We start from the raw sequence: 19,469 nt of genomic DNA, 5'->3' as shown, positions 1-19,469 counted from the left end.
TCCAGGACAGGCGCCAAAGCTACACAGAGAAACCCTGTCTCGAGAAAAGCAAAGATCGAACAAAACCTGGTGATTCTAAACAGCTGAAGTTGAAAACTGTCCTTTTCTGAACTTGTCTACCAATGGGCAGAGGTCCTGAACATGGGAGCCGTGTGCCAGGACCACCCCGCCCCCATATTTATATATATAAAACATGCGTAGTGCTTGGTGACATGTCACGCTGTTGGCCGGCAGGAGTGATGGACTTGGTCTTTGCAGCTAAGGATGACAAGGCCACCTCCCAGTCCCCATAAGACAACCAGGCTAGGTGGATAATCAGTTTAATGAGAAAACTGTGATCTGTGTGTATAAAAAGGTGGCTGTGTGTCCATTAAGTGTCCTCATTCCTGAGGAGTCGTCATATTGGGTAGTCTTGAATGTCTGTCTTGCTCATGGCACCGTCTGTCTAGGTGCACGCCGGCTGTCAGGACAGGGCAGGGCAGGGCCTGCCCATAAAAAGGTTCATGCCCCTAGGAGGAGCACTGGTCAGGATTTTCACATAGTAACAAGGGTCGGAGAGGCTGCCAAAATCAGACTAAAAATAACTGGTGCTAAATGGGTGTCAGCTCAGGGCTGTCTGAGGGAGGCAAAGCCTTCTTCACCTTTTAACCCTTTCTTTGTTCAGCCTGTGGCCTCAGTGGAGGGCCCAGCGCTTTATCATCAACTTCCTGGCATCTAAGGAGCCAGCCTTGCCAGTAGTCCAGGTCTACACCAGTGAAGCTGGGGACCAAGCTGGAAGGGAGGGAGCGTGCACCTGTGTGAAGGTCTCGTCACCACCAGTTGGCACGGGCCTGGAGAGGTGTGTATACTGCTGTTGCCGCACCCCCTAGCAAGGTGCTGAACTCAGAGCGTGCAGAGCCTAGTCCAGGCGCTTTCTCCAGTACCAGGGGGCATTAGAGCCTTAGGCTAAGCTAGGGTTGCGGGCCGCCGCCCCAAAAGTTGAGTGGGCCACAAGCGATCCCCAGCCCCTGACGCTCTACCCTCACGTAAGACAGGCAGGGTTGCCTGAAGCCTTTAGGTGGGACTTCCCCAGAGTACACACTAGTTCCAGCTCATCGGTCTCCAGCTTCTGGGGCAACCTGGTAAGTACTGACTTCTGTGGGGCCTCAATCATGTTGACGTGCCCCTCAGCCTTCCAGAACCCCCCTCCAGTTCTGGAGACGAGAGATGGCTAGAACTACTCCAGACACAATCAGGGTTGCTACTGATAGGAATGGAGTCGCTGGAGAAATTCCACCCAAAGGACAGCAGTGAGGTGCCCAAATGCCTGGCACTTAGGTAGCCTGTTTCTTCTCTTATACCCTGGATGCAGCTGCTGGTCACATCTGAGTCTCTACTTACAGAACAGGCCTAGGCCAGTCTCCTGACGGAAGGATTGGTGGACAGGCCTAGACCCGGCTGTGGGTAGTGCTGGTCTCTTCACATCCTGCTCTGGCCTTGGCCCTCACCTGGACCCACTTCGCTTCTTGCTACCCTATGGTCCTCTGCTCCAGCCCTGGCAGGGAACACAGTCTCCCTCACTGAAACCCGGGGGACCTGCTCTACCTGCTGCTGCTCCTGGCCCAAGGAAGCAAAGCCAGAGAAAAACTGGGGCTGGGGCAGAGAACCACTTCGAGGTGGGTGAGTGGGAGAGTGGGTGTGGAATGGCGGCTGTGAGTGACCCACAGGTTTCAGTCATCAGCACCGGGTCCGGGGGTGCCCCACATGGGCCTGTAGTGCTTCCCGGATACCCCGCTGCCAGTCTCGGGCCAGCTGCACTGGTGTCAGAGAGGCCTGTGAACAGGGATACTGAGTCAGTCTTCCTCTCCTAGGTACTCCCCTGGCCCCGGCACAGGTATCAGACATGGCCTGGCTGGCACTCACCACATTCTTCACGCCCAGCTTGGCTCCATAGAGCAGCAGCAGCTTCGTAGCTTTGTGGTGCCCGTAGCGCACAGCCTCATGGAGTGCTGTGTCCCCTTCCTGTGGAGAGACCAGTCGGTCACTGTGACAGGCCCAGTACCGGAAGGCGCTGCTGACACACAGATGGCCTCCGGTCTGCCTCAGGCTGCTCGGTCACCAACACCCACCTTGTCCTGCGCATTGATGTGGGCGCCACACTCGATGAGATGCTCCAGGCAGTCAGAGTGGCCCGTGCGCACTGCTACATGGAGAGGGGTGCTCCAGATCTAGGGAGAAGTGAGGTGCAGTGCTGGATCTGGGTGGCCATGCCACCCAACCCGGAAGGGCTGTGCCTCTGGGTAGCCTTGCCGTCCTGGAACTCATCAGTAGATAAGGCTGGCCTGGAACACCACCACGCCCAGCTGGGCTATGCCTCCTTATAAGGTGAACGTCTGTTCTCCATGCTACGTGCGCCCCAACAGGTTACCCCCCAAAGCAGGCACCGGTCCTTTACCTTGTCCTGTGCATTGACCTGAGCTCCCCGGTTAAGCAGCAGTTTGAGGATGTCCAGGTGTCCTCCACGGCAGGCCCAGAACACAGGTGTCCTGTCCAGCTGCAACACAAAGCATCACGGTGCTCTGACCCACGGGGTCGAAAGGCCTGACTAGATGAGCCACCACAGCCCCTGTGAGGGCGAGCCTTGCTTCTCACCAAGTCCCGAGCTTCGATAGCAGCGCCTGCGGCCAGCAGCTTGTTCACCAGCTGTCCGTGGCCCTTCAGACAGGCCCAGTGCAAGGCTGTGCGGTGGAGCTGGGAGCAGAGACAAAATGAGGCCAAGGGAGCAGAGCTACTCCCTAGAGGCACCCACCCCATCCCTTCCGTTCCTAGAACAGGTCACCAGAGTCACCCAGTGTCCCAGGTGAGGACTCGGGTGTCCAAGATGGCATATACAGGTGTTATAAGTGCATTCGCCCAACCTTTCTACCTTGTCATGGGCATTAGGGTCCCCTCCGTCTGTCAGGTACTTGTCAATCAGGGCCTCCTGGTTCTCCGCAGCTGCCTTCAGGAACATTTCCAGGTCCACAGGCTCCAGTGGGACCTGGGGCTGCTGCTGCTGGGTGAGCAGAACAGGACAGAACTAAGCCCCCAAGTCCGTGGGCACCCGTCACTGCCGCTTCACCAGTCTGGCCCAGCACACTTGGCCTGTTCGGTTATAGTTGTTCTTCGATCTCATTCTCAGGAGATAAAGAATGGGAAGTGTGTGTTGTGTACCAATTGACCCCATGCTCTAGTTCATATGCTGAATCTTAATTGTAGTATCTCAGAATATGACCGTTCTGAAAATAAGGTCATTGCATTTGTAATTATGTCAGAGTGGGGTAGACCCCTTTCCTGTATGACTGATGTCCTTATGTCGAGGACTTTGGATACAGGTAGGCACACAGAACGTGAGTAAAAGGTAGAGATGGGTCACGTGTCTACAGACCAGCGGGCACTAGTTCCAGCAGCCCCAGGAAGCCGCGCAGGGGGGTGGACGCTCAAGGACAGGACAGCACATCTAGCTTCTGAACAAACTGGAATGACCTGTTGGTGTGGCTGAGTCCTCCACGGCCAGCACTTGGTTACAGCTAGCTGCCTGTGATACTGGTTAATTTCACAAGCCCTTGGGCACATCAGTGAGAGATTACAGATAAGGCTAGCCGATAGGAACCGCTGTAAATGTGGGGGAAACCATTTGATGGGCTGGGGTCCTAGGCTGAAGAAAAAGAGAACAAGCTTGAGGAAGTGAGCATTGGGACTGGGGTGTGGGGAGGGGGGTGGCTCGGCAGTTAAGAGCGCTTGTTGCTCTTGCAGAAGATCCAGGTTCGGTCCCTAGCACCTACCTGTTGCTTCAAAACCATCTGTACAGGGTATATGATGCTCTCTTCTGACCTCTGACCACCAGGCATGTACATGGTGCACATACATACATACATACATACATACATACATACATACATACAGGCAAACACTGGTACACAAATAAAGCATCTCCTCCCTCTCCCTCTCTCCTCTCATTTCCAAATAACCCTTAAGTTGCCGGGTGCTTGGTCACAGGAAGCTAAGCAGCTAACGCATGGCCCTATGGAAGGAACAGAAGGCTCTGGGATGCGTCCCATGCAGCTCCCGTGCGCTGCCTAAGCAGCTGCGGGCCCTAGCTCCATTCTTCCCAGGCCCCCAAGACTGGAGGCCATCTATCTGTGCCTCTGGAACACCAGCCTTAACCTCTCACTCACCTCAACCACGGGCTCAGCTTCCCTGGGGGGGACTTTGTGTCTCAGTCGCTTTTTTCTTCGTCTTTGAATCAAGTTTTCCAAGTCTCTCATGTTGTCCAGAGTCAGTCTGGAGCTGTTAAATCTTTCCAGCTAGGGCAGAAGACATGCCCAAGCCAGACATCAGTCACCAGGTAGGGTCCCAGGGCAGACTCCTGGCTTGACTAATTATGCCTTGAAGAAGCACGCAGTCACTGGCTGGGCAATAGTGGCCATGGGCTCTAGTTACTACTCATAGATACCCACACTGCCCAACCCCTTTCCAAAACACTTACTTTCTTCTTCTTCTCTTCCTCCAACTTCAATTTCTCCCGGGCCACGGCCTCTTGGGGTCCCAGCCTCCAGTCACTAGGCCAGCCTCCAGGGTCAGGCACTCCATGTCCAAACTCCAACACTTTCCTATTAGCTCTTTCTCCACTTACCTGCAGGAAAGGTAGAGTAGATTAAGGAATGGGACAGTTTGGAGGAATGCTTGGGAATCAGTTGTGTGGCACAGCAGGATGGCAGAGATCTGATGTGCAAAGGTCAGTTGTGAACCTGGGTGTCAGCATGACTCATCCTGCTGAATGTTTCCTGGTGGGCTACAGTGTGCGCGCGTGCGCGCGCCTGCACACAGACAGACAGACAGACACACACACACACACACACACACACACACACACACAACCATCTGCAGTGGCAATGGCCAAGGCCCAGGGTAATGACTGCCTATCGGCTATCAGCAGATCACAGAGTTGAGGGAGGGCGGTGTTTGTCTATATCACTGGGTTCATGTCTGGGAACTCAGGCAGACACCTTAGCTTCCATCCTGGGCTTCTTTCCCTGGATTCCGATGACATCATGCCACACTGCCATCTGACCCAAGCTTCGAGAAGAGAAGCTTCTGGGCCGAATTCCAAATCCCTGCTTTCAGCCCTTGGGTCTTAGAGAAACTATGTTTCTGCCTCTGTAAAATGAGCTCAAACCGTCCCTATACCTGGTCACAGCTGACACCCACCCAGCTCCTTAACAGCCACCCAGGAAGCTGGAGCGGACCAGGGAAGGTGCAGAGTGTGGGAGAGGGGAACAGAAGGCTGAGGCTTCTGGCCCAATGGCCAGGTCTTCCCTCGAAATCAGCAGCTTCAACAACCTAATAGCTCCTGGTCTGGACTTTGTCATCCACCTCCCCGGAGCCAGCTGGGGCCACTGCACCACAGTGACACATAGGTGCCTCATACCCTCCATGCCCCATGTCACCCAAATTGATACTACACAGCTGCACTGGCGTCACTCTGTGTCTCTTACTGCTTGGGGAACCCAAGAACACCACCCCTGAAGTGGCCAGACCCTCCAGGAGTTCCAACCAGACTGTCCTGTGTGTCCTTGACCTTAAAGGAACTATACAGCTCTACCCATGGCTTCCAGATAACTCTCCACTTCCCATTTCTTTTGGACCATCCAGACAGGCATACCTGCAGGCTTGGGGGTGCAGCTCTGTGGGAGAGTGCTAACCTAGCATGTATGAAGCCCCAAGATGGATCCCCAGTACCACACTCACCAAAAACAAACAAAGACTCAATAATTCAAGGATTTTCCCATCTACTGACACCCAGCTTCATCCCCAATTATCTTCTTTCTCTTGACACCCCCTAACATGAGGACGGGGCAGGAAAGAACCATGCTGTCTTGCCCCTCAATGTGACCCTCCGATCCCCAGAAAGCCACTGTCTGCTGTCAGCCAGACTTCGTGCCTCTGGCCATAAAGTCCGGGTACCTGCCCCTTGTGTTGAGTCCTTACCAATCACCTGCCTCGCATCCTTACCAACTGCTGAATGCTGATGAAGTCCATGGTCCCCCCCTTGCTCTCCACACGCCCAGCGAAGCTAGCAGAGCGCTCAGCCCTTTTATGGGAGAGCTCTCTCTTGGGGGTGGGGAAGGACAGAGTTTGTGCCCAGGCCAGATGACTCTGGGGCTCTGTCACACTAACCAAAATACAGGTCTGGGAATGTGGCCCACTGAGGGCAGGAAGAGAAGCTGTCTGGAGCTGAGTCTGCAGCCTCCTCAGGCACCCACCACCCGGCACCTGCCGCGTCCCGCATCTCGCAGGGAGTCGTTTTACCAACACATGGGGCTGGGGTGCTGGGGCCAGGCCCAAGGGAGACATTTCTTACTCTTGGGAGTTCAGAGCCCACTGGTGGAATCCAGACTTAAGATGGAGATCTGGCTGCCTGCGATATTGCAAAGACTAGCGGCCCAAGGCAGGCGTCCTACAGAGGACCTCAGGAGGGACAACAACGGAAGAGGCTGACCTAACGCCTTGGGAATTCTCCTGGGCCTACATGATGAAACTAGGCTTCATAAGATTTCCCAATTGGCTAGTTTCAAGGCTGCCCTTCCCTCCCCGATTCGTCCCTCAGCAGGCCGCCGTCAGCCAACACGGTGTTCCGCCTCAGCCCTCATAGGGTCCACACCAGATAACTCTCTGGGCATGAAACATGTCCTTCAACAGGGCGAGGGGACTGAGACCCGCTCCGGGTCCCCGGTCTGTAGCAATAATCATGACAGCCAGCCACGAAACAGGCTGTCTTTAGCCAACAAAATCAAATTCCTAATTCTTCAGAAGCCAGGAATGCCTTTCCCTCTGCTGTGCCCTAAATTCCAACTTGACCTTTGAAAGGAAACCAGATACCCAGTAAACAAGACTCCAGCATGAAAGCAACGTGAACAGGGAGAACCAAATAAGCACAAGGGGAAATGTGGCTGAAGGGGACCGGAGACCACAGAGGGTTACCAGAGCGCCTGTGGTCCATGCTGACCTCATGGACATGCAGAGTTTTCCGAGAATTTAAGGAAACACAGCTTTTTAAAGCAGCCCGGGTCTTCTGCATTAGGATGCTTTCTTTGAAGCACCCTCCTTGGTGATGCGGAGGGAAGCAGTTTCTCTGTGAGAAAGGCGGCAGACAAAGTCAGACTAGCCCTGCTCATCCCTGTCCTGCATTTGATGAAGCTGGGCATGGTTGTACGTGATTGTTATTCTAGTACTCAGGTGGGTGTGGGGTGCACACACCTTTGATCCAAGCACTTGAGAGACTGAGACAGGAGGATTTCTGTGTGTTCAAGACCAACCTGGTCTACAGAGTTCCAGGAAGCCAGGACTACATAGAGACCCTGTCACAAATAAACAAAGAAAACCCCTAGTACTCAGGTGAAGAAAAAGGACCCCAGACTTCAAGTTCATCTGGGCCACCGTGAAACCCTGTATCCAAACAAAAAAATAATTTTTTTTTAAATGCTAGTTTGTGCCCCACAAAGGTAAATGGTATTATCTCTAAGTTAAAAACAATAATTAGTCTTTATTTTTAAAAATAAAACTGAAGACCTATTTGATTAGTCCTGCCTCCGTGGCCCAGGGGAAACCATATCTTCTCAACTTCTCCTCTGGTGTCTGCACGGCACGGGCCATGTGAAGAGTGTCAGGCTGTGGGCACCACGTGGCACCTTGCCACACTGCTAACCTACGTTCAAGTGATGTGCCGACCTGACCCCTTCCTGCCAGGGAGCTGCTCAGTGTGTGTGTGTGTGTCTTTTCTCTCTCGGTAGGTCAGTTCTTGTCCTCTCTCCCTTCTCTTTCTCTGTGTCACACACACACACACACACACACACACACACACACACACACACACACAGTCTCACACAGTCTCACACTGTAGCTCAGGCTGGCCTCAGGTTTATAATTCTGCCTAAGCTCCTGAGTGCTAGCACTGATTACACGTTAGCCACCATGCCTGGCGCTCTCTTTTTAAATATACGCTATATTTCAATGCATCTCTTGTTCTCTCGGTGCTGGGGAACAGGGCCTTGTTCCCTAATGCAGAGTTTGTGAGTGAGTCTGTAAATGGACACCTTTGTTATCAAGGATGAATCTTCCTAGGTTGCTACAGAGAAGTCAAAATTATTGGCTCTGCTCACTGAAATAGCTATTGCTAAATACCATAAACTGCCATCTATGGTGTGTGTGTGGCAGTTTCCATGACCGGAAGCCAACCAACTTACGGCAAGTGATAGTGCCAAAGAAAATTTTAATACACATACATGAGGCATATATTATACATGTTTCTCTCTATATATGCATACACCCAAAGCAAAGGCTCAATATTCTAACATAAAGTTCCTGTGAATCAGTAAAAACATGGCAAGCTGGATGTGCTGACGCATACCTATAATCCCAACACTCAGGAGGCTGAGGCCAGAGGACGGCTCCAAGTTGGAGGCTAGCCTAGACTACGTAGCAAGAACAAAAACATTTCAAATAGGCGTAAATAGGAAGGTCAAAGACAGGTGTGTAGTCTCACTAGTAAGCAGTGCAAAACAAACAAAAAAGCAGTTATAATTACATGGTTTTTGGAGACCAGGTCTCTGTAGCTCTGGTTGACCTGGAGCTCCAAGAGATCCTCCTGCCTTGGGCGCCATGACTAAAGGTGTGCGTAACTACACCTGGCACAGTTACGCTTTGTACAGACCAGACTTCTAGAACTGAAATTCTGGAATAAAAGCCAGTATCAGTTAGACTTTGGGACTGGGCACTGTTTCTCCCCATTGTATTAGGGATTGAACGCACGGCTTTTGCATGTCAGGCAAACACTCCACCATTGAACTATTGAGATGGGGTCTATGTTGCCCAGGCTGGCCATGAATTCCTCTGTAGCCTCAGCCTCCTGAGCAGCTGGTATTTCAGGCCTGCACTGCCAGGCCAGGCCTGGTAGTGGGTACTCTCCCATGCTGCCTGTGATGTAGTGCACTCATTAGAGTGCCCTCCATGGACTTCCTCAGACCCAGAGTAACCCTAAGGCAGGCCTAGTCTAATCATTCTAGGTGTGTGTGTGGAGGAGGGGGGACCGAGGGACAAGCAGGTTAAAAAAGAACATTGCACCAAGCTGATTCAGCTAGGAAACAGCTTTTGTTAGACACTCTATATTTTCTTCTAATACTTCAAAGTTTTGCATTTTTATATTTAGGTCTCTGTCTCTTGAAATTTATCTTTGTCTGTGGGATGTTGTCAAGACGCAAGCTTTATTTTCTTCCAAATGGATAGCCGTTTCTACAAGGACTAACTTCTATGGTCACCTGTCCAGGGTCACAGTCTTCAGGCCTCCCAAGCCTCCCTTCTGGCTCCCACACTGGCCAGGCGGGGGCTTTTCTGGGCATTCTGGCCCTAGTCCCACCCGGCAGCATGATGCTGACTGAGCAAGGCAGGGTGTGGAGAGCTAGTCTGGGTACTCTTCAAGGGCAGCCAGAGACAGGAGGAGGAGCCTCAGCTGGCCAACAGGTCCCGCAGGCCACTGTTGCAGGGCAGCAGGTCACATGCTAGGCGTGCTTTGCGATCCCGGACAGCCTTCAGGGCTGGGCTGTGTTGTAACAGGAGGGAGCAAATGTCCTCGTGACCCTTTTCTGCAGCCTGTGGAGAGAGAGGCCCGAATCAAAAGACATACCCGAGCTGGGCCCCGCACGCGCTCACTTCCCTTTCCCTTAGAAAGGTCTCCTGGAAACGGGCACCTCAGATGTGTGAGCAGAAACCTTACCAAAGCCCCAGGCCTTAGACACAGGTTTGTGAAGCACCTGGGACCGTTTGGGCAGCTAGTCAGCGTAAGGAACTGTTCTGGAACTCTCCATGTAGACCAGACTGACCTTGAACTTCTGGCAATCCTCCTGCCTCTGACTTCTAAGTGCTGGAATTATAGGTATGAGCAGCCATGTTTGGGCCTCTGTGCATGTCAGGCAAGCACTCCACCACTGAGCTACACCCCCTCTTTTCATCTTTTGAGACGGGGTCTCACTATGTTGTTTGCTCATGTTTATGGTTTTTTGTTTTTGTTTTTGTTTTGTGATAGAGTTTCACTATGTAGCCCTGGCTGGCCTGAAGTTCACTATGTAGCTCTGGCTGGCCTTTAGTTCACTCATACCTGCCTGCCTCTGCCTCCAGAATGCTGGGATTAAAGGCATGTGCCGCCACTCCTGATCTCTTATTTTATTGTTGTTGGTTTATTTTGGCTTTTTGAGAGACTGCCTCACTACATAGTTCAAGTCAGCCTCACACTCATAATTCTCCTGTCTTGGCCTCCTAGGGTTTAGGATTGCAGTTATGTGCTCCTCTACCATCTCTACCACCCAGCTTAGCCGGAATTTTTTTTTTTTTTTAATACCCTTTGCCCAGTCATCATGCTGGTCTTTATTTAGCCGTCTCACAATCACCCATGAAGCACCTGGGACCGTTTAAGATGTATTTATTATGTATACAGTGTTCTGCCTGTATACATAGCCCCAGCACTGAAGGGAGTGAAGACAGGAAGGAGGATCTCGGGGACTTGCTGGCTTCCAGCCTAGCTGAGAAAACTGAGTTCAGGAAGAGACGCTTATCTCCAAGGAAAAGGCAGAGATGGAGGAGAATTCCCAGTGCCTATTTCTGGCCTCTGTGTATGTACAGGCACACAAATGTGCATCTGCACACAAGTGTGTGCATACACTCACAGATATACAGACATAAATAAATCATATTTTTTGTAATTATATGTATGTGAGGGGGATGTGTAGATGTGTACAGATGCCTGCAAAGGTCAAAAGAGGGCAGCAGATTCTCTAGAGCTGGAGTTACAAGTGGTTGAGAGCTGGGAACTGAACTGACTTCTGTCCTCAGCAAGAATAGTACACACTCTTGGGCTGGAGATGGCTCAGAGGTTAAGAGCACTGCTGCTCTTCCAGAGGACCTGAGTTCAATTCCCAGCAACCACATGGTGGCTCACAACCACCTGTAATGAGATCTGATGCCCTCTTCTGTCATGCAGGCAGAACACTGTATACATAAATAAATACATCTTAAAAAAAATAGTACACTCTTAACCACTGAGCCACCTCTTTAGTCTCCACAAATTAGTAAACTAAGTTCTTTTTTTGTTTTGTTTAAAGACAGGGTTCCTCTGTGTAGCTCTGGCTGTCTTGGAACTTGCTCTATAGACCAAGCTGGCCTCGAACTCACAGAAATTTGCCTGCCTCTGCCTCCTGAGTGCTGGGATTAAAATGTCCACCACCACTGCCACCGCCAGGCTATTAGTGAGTCTTTTTAAAAAAGAGAAGGCTCAAACTTCCACAGCTGTCAAGGCTTTAACAAAACCCAGCCTGCAGCAAGCTGTTCACTGAGCACCTGTCCAGTGCGCTAAGGCTGCCGCACACTTGACAGCCGCAGGCCCCAGCTGCTGCCCCTGAGACAGACTTCAGATAGAATCCCGAGATGAACAGGTAGCTTAGTAAGACTTCTGTTGCTGGGATAGAACACCATGACCAAATGTAACTTGGGGAGAAAAGGCTTTATTTCAGCACTGGTTGTTGCTCATCATGAAGGGATGTCTGGGCCAGAACCTGGAGGCAAACTAAAGCTGAAACCATGGAGGGATGCTGCTTACTGACTTGCTCCTCATGGCTTGCTCAGCCTGCTTGTCTTTTTTCTTCTTCTCCTCCTCCTCCTCCTCCTCCTCCTCTTCCTCCTCCTCCTCCAAGACAGGGTTTCTTTGTGTAGTCTTAACTATCCTGGAACTCACTGTAGATCAGGAAGGGTTTGATGGGAACTCTTTTATTTGTTTGTTTGTTTTGGTTGGTTTGTTTGTTTTTCAAGACAGGGTTTCTCTGTGTAGCTTTGCACCTTTCCTGGATCTCGCTCTGTAGACCAGGCTGACCTTGAACTCACAAAGATCCGCCTGGCTCTGCCTCCTGAGTGCTGGGATTAAAGGCCTGCGCTGCCACCACTGCCTGGCTTGATGGGAACTCTTTTAAAGCCACAGTACTGGTGGAAAATCAGAGTTGGGGCAAGGAAGGACTCTATCTATAAACGTATGCATGAATCACATCTCTAAGATGCTTATGTGGGTTGGGCATATAGTTCAGTGGTAAAACACTTGTCTAGCAACCCCCAGCACTTGATAGACAGACAGACAGATAAGTGAAAGAGGAAGGAAAGGGGGGGGTAGGGAGCAAGGGAGGGAGCAATTCATGAAGTGGATGCCTGGAGGAAAGAGCCTAGAATACTGAGCCCCAAAAAATGACCTAGAAAGTGGGTAGTAGAGGGATCAAGCTGTACTGGTTTCAAAAAGCGGATTCCACGGGAAAGCCTTCACATGGCCGCTGAGGGAGAGAGAACTAATTCACACACTTTCCTGAAGTGGTGGCAGGTGAGCCCCGGGTGTCCAGGTGGCTTTTCTTTTCCACATTTTTCTGTTTTCTACAACGAGCGCTGTGATGGTTAATCTTGGTTGTCAGCTCCTAGGGTTGAGTCCCCTCGGAGACACACTGAGGGGTGTGAGGGCATTTCTAGAGAGAGTTCGCCTCGTGAGCTGAGGTCCCAGCTCAAGGTCGAGGACCCGCATTCACTGGTCTCTGCTTCCTGACTACAGACAAGAACGTGGGTGCAAGATGGCTCAGAAGGTCAAGGCACTGCCACCAACCCTGTCCACATCAGTCTGATGCCCCTGGCCCCAGGTAGTGGAAGGAGAGAACTGACTTCTGAAAGCTGTCCTCGGATTGCTCCCTCCCCACCTCCCAACAAATACAGATATCCTCTGGCCAGCTGCCTCATGTTGCTAGCCTCCTACTGCCATTGCCTGCTTGCCAAGATGGACTGCGTCCCCTACCTTGAGCTGTGGGCCAGCATACACCCTTGCATCTTGAAGCTGCTTCTGTTATCACATGGGCGTGGTGGCGCACTGCCTTTAATCCCAGCAGCTGGGAGGCAGAGGCAGGCGGATGTCTGTGAGTTCAAGGCCAGTCTGCTCTACAGAGTGAGTTCTAGGACAGCCAGGGCTACACAGAGAAACCCTGTCTCAGGAAAATAAAAAAAGAAAAACAGAATTTTGTCACCGCAAAGCAACATGAAAAGTAACTAATACACGAGTAAGATTAAGGAACAGGAGGTATGATGGAGGCAGGGGACACACCTTGTGTAGACTGGTCATGCCATCGTCATCGACCAGGCGGGGGTTGGACCCGTGGGAGAGCAGCAGTCGGGCGATTTCCGTGTGGCCACAGTAGCTGGCCCTGTGCAGAGCTGTGGCCCCCCCGTGGGTCTGGGCATCACACTTTGCTCCACTTTCCAGCAGGAACTGGCAAACAGCATAGTGTCCATTGCGGCTCGCATAATGCTGCAGGGGGCAGAGGCACAAGTCAGAGAGACTGGCAGGCGACGAGGGCACTGGCTCTCCAGCAAGGGGCGGGGCTGGAGTCGGCTCGGGGACACTGTGCTCTTCCATTAATTAAAATACCCAGCTGCTCACGAGGCTGCCACAATCAAAAGGGGAGGTGACTAAGGGTACAGTGTAGGTGTGAGAGGCTTATCAGCCATGGTGGCGCAGACCTGTGTCCGTAATCCCAGCACTTGGGAGGAGGCAGGAGGACCAGGGTCATCCTCCACACGCAGCAAGTTTGAGGCTAACCTGGGTTATGTGAGAGCCTATTTCAAAAGGCAAAACAACCAACTTCAAAGCCAGGCAAGGTGGCACATGTCTGTAACCTCAGTGCTCGGGAGGTAGAGGCAAGAATGACTCCAAGGACAGCCTGCGCCACCGAGTGAACCCTTCCAAAGACAAAAAGAAACCAAGAGCCAGTGAGATGACTCATTGGCTAAAAGTACTTACTACCAAGTCTGGTGACCTAAGTTCTACCCCCAGAGCTCACACAGTGGAAAGAATGAAACAACTCCTAAAAGTTGTCCTCTGATCTCTACACATGCGCTGTGGCAAGCTTGTGCACACACGCACCCGTGCACGCGAGTGCACACACTCACAAAACAAGAACCAACAAAACAAACACTAAAGGGCTTTTCTGGAAGTAAAGGGGAGAGAGGAGGCAGCCCAGAGTTAAAGCCTCTCCCTGTAACTCACCAGTGCAGTGTAGCCAGCAGAGTCAGGCTGACTAGGGTCCGTGGCCTTCTGGATGAAATACTTCACTCGGCCCAGGTCTCCATTCAGGGCTGCCGACCAGATTCCTGCAGAAAGCCAATCAAAGCGCTAAGCAGTGCTGCGTGGTGGGATTTTTTCTTTCTTTCTTTTCTTTCTTCCTTCCTTCCTTCCTTCCTTCCTTCCTTCCTTCCTTCCTTCCTTCCTTCCTTTCTTTCTTTCTTGGGATTCTTTCTTGGGATTCTTTCTTTCTTTCTTTCTTCCTTCCTTCCTTCCTTCCTTCCTTCCTTCCTTCCTTCCTTCCTTCCTTCCTTCCTTCCTTTCTCTTTCTTTCTTTTTTTAAGAATTTCTTCTACTTTTTGACTGACGCTTTCACATCTGTAAGTTAGAGCTTAGAACCCTCTATCTACATTACCCCAGGAAGCAGGCAATAATCCCATGCTAAGAATCGTTATAATCTGGATCTGTCATAAAAGCTCATACAGGGCGGCGGCGGCGGCGGCGGCGGCGGCAGCAGTGGTGGTGGTGGTTGCCTTTAATCCCAGCGGTCAGGAGGCAGAGGCAGGTGGATTTGTGAGTTAGATGCTGACCTGGTCTACAGATCGAGTTCCAGGAGAGCCATGACTGTTACCCAGAGACCCTGTCTCAAAACGAACAGCTGATCCAGGAACTGAGATGGCGTAGCAGGTCAAGTGCCTGATACCAGGCCTGACTACCTGAGTTCAATCCCCTGCAGCTACACGAGAGAAGGAAAAAACTGACTCTAGCAAGTGTTGTCCTCTGACCTCCCAACTCATACCCTGATGCTCCACACACCCTAAGTTTAAAAATAAGTAAAATTATTGAAATAAAATGACCATGAATACGTTGACCAATATTATAAACCCAGTTGATGAGAGAATTAATTAGTGGCTTGGAATTCACTCATAATGCAGCATAAAATGATGAGAAAAAGAGAGGTACGGGAACATGGACGAGAACATGTGCCAACATACTTCTAAAAGGAATCACGGAGAGATGTGCTAGGTGTAACCGGTGCCATGTCATTGCCGGGCTCCAGGAACCTGACCTTACTGGTATAGAAAGGGAGCCCAGACTCAGGGACGCACAGAGAAGTTAGGAAGCTGGGACTGGTGGACTGGGCTCTCTGATGGAGAACAGCAGCAACGCAGAAGCTCGGCGTTTATTTTATTATTTATTACATACAGTTTAATAATATATATATATTATTATATAATAACCGGGGTTACTGTATCGAACAAAAGGGTGAGATTATTACATACAGCTGAACAAGGAGGCAGGGTTATTATACACAGCTGAACAAGGAGGCAGGTTTAGCTAACATCAGTAGGAACAATCTCTGTAGAGGAGCATCTTCAGGCCATAAATATCCAGAGGGAGAAATGGTAGACATTTCTGTCAACATTTGCACATGGACCAGAGGAAGGATTTGCTATCCCTCTGAGCCTCGCCCTGGTATGTGTGTGTATGTGTGTGTGCGCACGCGCGTGCGCGCGCCGCCAGCCATTTCCCCATAGGTCTGAGGCTAGGGTCCTTACCAGGACCAGCTCATGTCAACACCACACATTCACTCAGGGCTTCCTCTGCTCCCCACAATGGGAAAGATACTGGGTGAAGAGATAAGAATTGTTCAGAAATAAAGATAATCATAAGCTGGGCATGGTAGCACACACCTTTAATCTCAGCATTTGGGAGACAGAGACAGGTAGATTATAGACGAATTTCTAAACAGTCTTATTAAATAAGAAACACAGTGCCAAATACAGGGGTGAAAGCCGAAGAGATCACAGAAATAGTGAAGGCCACCAACCTTAGCTCACCACGCCGCTGTAGCTTCCCAAGAGAACCGAACCAGCTTCTTCCTGTCTAACCTGGGCCTTTTTTGCCTTGCTGTTCTGCCCTCTCATTGGCTCTTAGCCCAGCCACCTCACTTCCTTGTCACTACCTGTCTGGACAGACCTCCAGGTCTCTATGGTTGGCTATGACCTCTGATCGCCAGGCAAACTTTATTTATTAACATACAAATAAATTATCACCACATTTCAGCACAAATAAAATATCACCACAGTAGATCTCTGTGCATTCAAGGTCAGCCTGATCTACATAGTTTCAGGATAGCCGGAGCTACATAGTGAGATCTTGTCTCAAAAAACAAAAACAAACAAACAACCCCCCCCAAAAAAAAAAATCAAACAAACAAAAAACCAAAAAAACAACAACAAAAACTGGAGCTAGAAGAAGCCAGTTTAGCACTTGTTGCTCTTCTAGAGGACCTGGGTTTGATTCCTAGCACCCATAAGGTGGCTCACAACCATCTGTAACTCCCGTTTCAGGAGATCCAATCCCCTCTTCTGTCCAGGCACATACATGACAAATACATACACACAGGCAAAACATACACATGCTTTAAGTAAATATATATATATATATATATATATTTAATTAAGCCCATGATCAGAGAGACGGCTCAGCAGTTAAGACCACTTGCTAGGGCTAAACAGTGGTGATGCACGCCTCTATTCCCAGCACTACGGAGGCAGAGGCAGGTGGATCTCTGAGTTCGAGACCAGCCTGGTCTACATAATGAGTTCCAGGACAGCCGGAGCTAATAGTGAGACCCTGTCTAGGGGGTGGGGATGGAGAGACAGATATACTGACAAAACAGAATACACACACACACACACACACACACACACACACACACACAATAACTGAATTAAAAATTAAATAAAAAATTAGTAATAAATGAATTTAAAACTAAAAAATGTGATTTACAGAAAACATTCACACACTAGGTGAGCATCTGTATCATATGTGGGAAATAATAAAAGAATAAGCAAAGGAAAGAGCAGCAGGTGATACACAAACTATTTCTTTTTCATCTTTATCTTTTCAAGACCAAGTGTCTCACTGTGTATACCTGCTTTGTCTAGCTTTGAACTTGTAACCTTCCTGCCTCAGCCTTGGAGTCAGTCCAAACTGCTATGAGAGCAAAGTGCTAATATAACAGAATAACCTGGAAGGTCCCTACTTTGAACATGACAAGGTTTCTTTCTCAACAGAGACAGGGCTGACATTTTTGAGCCAGGTTATGGGGAGCCGGCCTGTGCATGTCAGGATGGCTGTGACACACAAAAATGTCTCTAGACCTTTACTGGGCATAACTGTCCCCAGGGGAGGACTCTATAAGGCATAAGGAAGGTTTCTCTGAAGAGGTGTCTTGGAACGGAGAGCTGAAGGAAAAGCTTCAGTTAGCCGGGAGTTTGCAGGAAGACCTTCTAGCAAACAAAACGAATGATGTCAATCAGGCAAAGGTCTTGCATATTTGAGAAACCCAAAGAGGACCACGGCAAGGATGAGAACTATAATGAGGGTACAGAAACAGAGCTTTGTAGGTCACAACAGAGAACTAAGAGCAGCTGGAGGGGTTGGAGAGAGAGTTAAGAGCACTGGCTGCTTAGGAAGAGGACCTGGGTCAGTTCCCAGCACCCAGCTCACCACCATCTGTAACTGCAATTCCAGGGAATCCGATGCCCTTTTCTGGCCTCCATGGGCACCAGGCACGTGTGGTATACAGACATAATTCTGACAAACACATAACACACAATAATCTTTACATTTAAAAAAAAGTAAATGTAATCATCTCTCTTGCTATTGTCCAATGGTAGAGAGAGAAAACACCACAAGAGGGCGCGAGAGGAAGTCGGAGGTCCTATTATATCCCTACCCCAAATGGCTAAGAAACCATTCCTATGGCAACGATCAGGTGTGACTGCACATACATCAGCAGCATCTACACTACCTTGCTATAGTTGCAGAAGCTTAACCTGTGCCTGCGGATAACACAGTCCATAACATTAGCGGTTCCAGGCACAGAGAACAGGGACCATTGCTGGCAGCAAGATCTCTGTATAATCTGGGACAAAACAGATACATCCCTGCGCCTGTTTCGAGATTACTGTCATAGGTAAAACACGGACACTCACACTCGAGATCAGCAAGGGTCAGCTCCCCTGACCTCCCAGGCGGATACAATCAACCAGCTGCAGATTCTGTCCCTAGCTCCTCTGTCACCTGAGCAGACTGTCTCCCAGCTGGGTTGGTCTCCGGAGCCCAGTCCGGAAACCAATGCCTCAGTTTACCCGTCCGCACTCGAGACGATGTGGCCGAAGGGCTTCCAGCCACGCTTTGCGGCCAGCCTTCCTGCACCAGGCCCCGAAGCTCCAAACTCGGTTCGCAGCCTCCTTTGGTTCACGCCCCCGGGGCTGGGGCTGGGGCTGGGAATTGCCCGCCGCCGGGCACGCGACCGCCTCACCCTCCTCACCCCTCTCGAAGTCCATCTCCTCCAGCGTCTGCTGTACCCCGGGCACCGCACCGGGGTGTGAGCAGCAGGAGCTGTCCGAGCACGGTTGCGGCGCCGCCATCTCGGCTGCCGGGTCTGCAGCGGGGCGTTCCTACGAAGTGCCCACCCCTCCGTCCCAGGCTGACCACTCGGCGTCCGTAGCTGACCTCCGAGTCCCGCCCTCTCACCCGAGCCGACCAATCCGACGTTTAGATCTTAGCTTAGCAACCAATGACAGTAGCGAGGCGGGGCTGGCTAGGTTGAGCCTGGCTGCTCTGTCACCACCGGAGGGCGCCCGAGGCTAAGCAAGCACCCGGAGGAGCAGAGGCGTGGGGTTCTGCTGCGCGCCCCGGAGGAGGCGGGACGGTTCCTGCAGCCGCGCCTTGTAGGGTGTGGGGATCAAGCAGCTTGGCCCGCCTGGCAGTGTTTATGTCGCTTTCGCCAGAACCGAAGAAGCCTCGCGGGTTCCCAGGGCACAAGGACTCTGGACGCCGCCCACACTCTCTCATCCCTGGACGCCGCCCACACTCCCTCATCCCATCTTCCGGGCATCACCCGAGCCCCTGGCTGTCCATGGGCAGCGCAGTGACCGCCAGAAATCCACTAACATCCCGACCCTCGTTCCGTAACTATCCAGTGGGAAGCAGGTGGCCTGAGGGCGAGGACCACCTTTGTGCTTAACCCTTCCGCCCCCTCAATGGACACACTGGTTGCCAACATCCGCTGGGCTGACATCTGAGCTAAAGGGAACACACTCCAGCATGATCCAGCCTTCTGACCCACACTGAGGGAAACCAGGACAGCAGCCTGCTTAAACTGCAACCGAGTGTGTGTGTGTGTGTGTGTATGGGGGGAGCCGAGGGGGAGGTGCTCACTGTCGTGGTCTCTATCCCGATGCACGGGTTAGATTTATCTAAACCAGTCGTCCAAATTGCAGCCAACAATAGCATCAAATTCAGC

The 19,469-nt window shown here is 51.1% G+C and overlaps 2 protein-coding genes across 6 annotated transcripts; both read right to left on the bottom strand.

The window, feature by feature from the left end:
• Positions 1-306: 306 nt before the first annotated feature.
• On the bottom strand, positions 307-7,391 carry Ankrd23 (ankyrin repeat domain 23). 4 transcript variants are annotated; one of them, XM_016005844.3, is made up of 9 exons: positions 6,010-7,391; positions 4,508-4,654; positions 4,197-4,325; positions 2,906-3,034; positions 2,632-2,730; positions 2,435-2,533; positions 2,109-2,207; positions 1,903-2,001; positions 307-1,812 (listed from the first exon to the last, which is right to left on the bottom strand). In XM_016005844.3, the coding sequence occupies exons 3-9, from the start codon at positions 4,284-4,286 to the stop codon at positions 1,717-1,719; spliced, it is 711 nt and encodes a 236-aa protein (XP_015861330.1). In that variant the 5' UTR covers positions 4,287-4,325; positions 4,508-4,654; positions 6,010-7,391; the 3' UTR covers positions 307-1,716. The 4 variants fall into 4 exon arrangements, with proteins under 4 accessions (XP_015861330.1, XP_015861329.2, XP_006987347.2 ...); XM_016005843.3 differs by having other exon boundaries at positions 6,034-7,389; XM_006987285.3 differs by having other exon boundaries at positions 2,906-3,028; positions 6,034-7,387.
• Positions 7,392-8,270: 879 nt separating this feature from the next.
• Ankrd39 (ankyrin repeat domain 39) lies at positions 8,271-18,647 on the bottom strand. 2 transcript variants are annotated; one of them, XM_016005845.3, is made up of 4 exons: positions 18,492-18,647; positions 14,132-14,235; positions 13,161-13,393; positions 8,271-9,666 (listed from the first exon to the last, which is right to left on the bottom strand). In XM_016005845.3, the coding sequence occupies exons 1-4, from the start codon at positions 18,589-18,591 to the stop codon at positions 9,606-9,608; spliced, it is 498 nt and encodes a 165-aa protein (XP_015861331.1). In that variant the 5' UTR covers positions 18,592-18,647; the 3' UTR covers positions 8,271-9,605. The 2 variants fall into 2 exon arrangements, with proteins under 2 accessions (XP_015861331.1, XP_006987348.1); XM_006987286.4 differs by having other exon boundaries at positions 13,190-13,393; positions 18,492-18,646.
• Between the last annotated feature and the right edge of the window lie 822 nt (positions 18,648-19,469).

This window comes from Peromyscus maniculatus, chromosome 21 (genome assembly GCF_049852395.1).
Source record: "Peromyscus maniculatus bairdii isolate BWxNUB_F1_BW_parent chromosome 21, HU_Pman_BW_mat_3.1, whole genome shotgun sequence".
Lineage (NCBI taxonomy): Eukaryota > Metazoa > Chordata > Mammalia > Rodentia > Cricetidae > Peromyscus > Peromyscus maniculatus.
The sequence above is the reverse complement of the archived record's forward strand: the minus strand, read 5'-3'. Positions and strand labels throughout refer to the sequence as shown.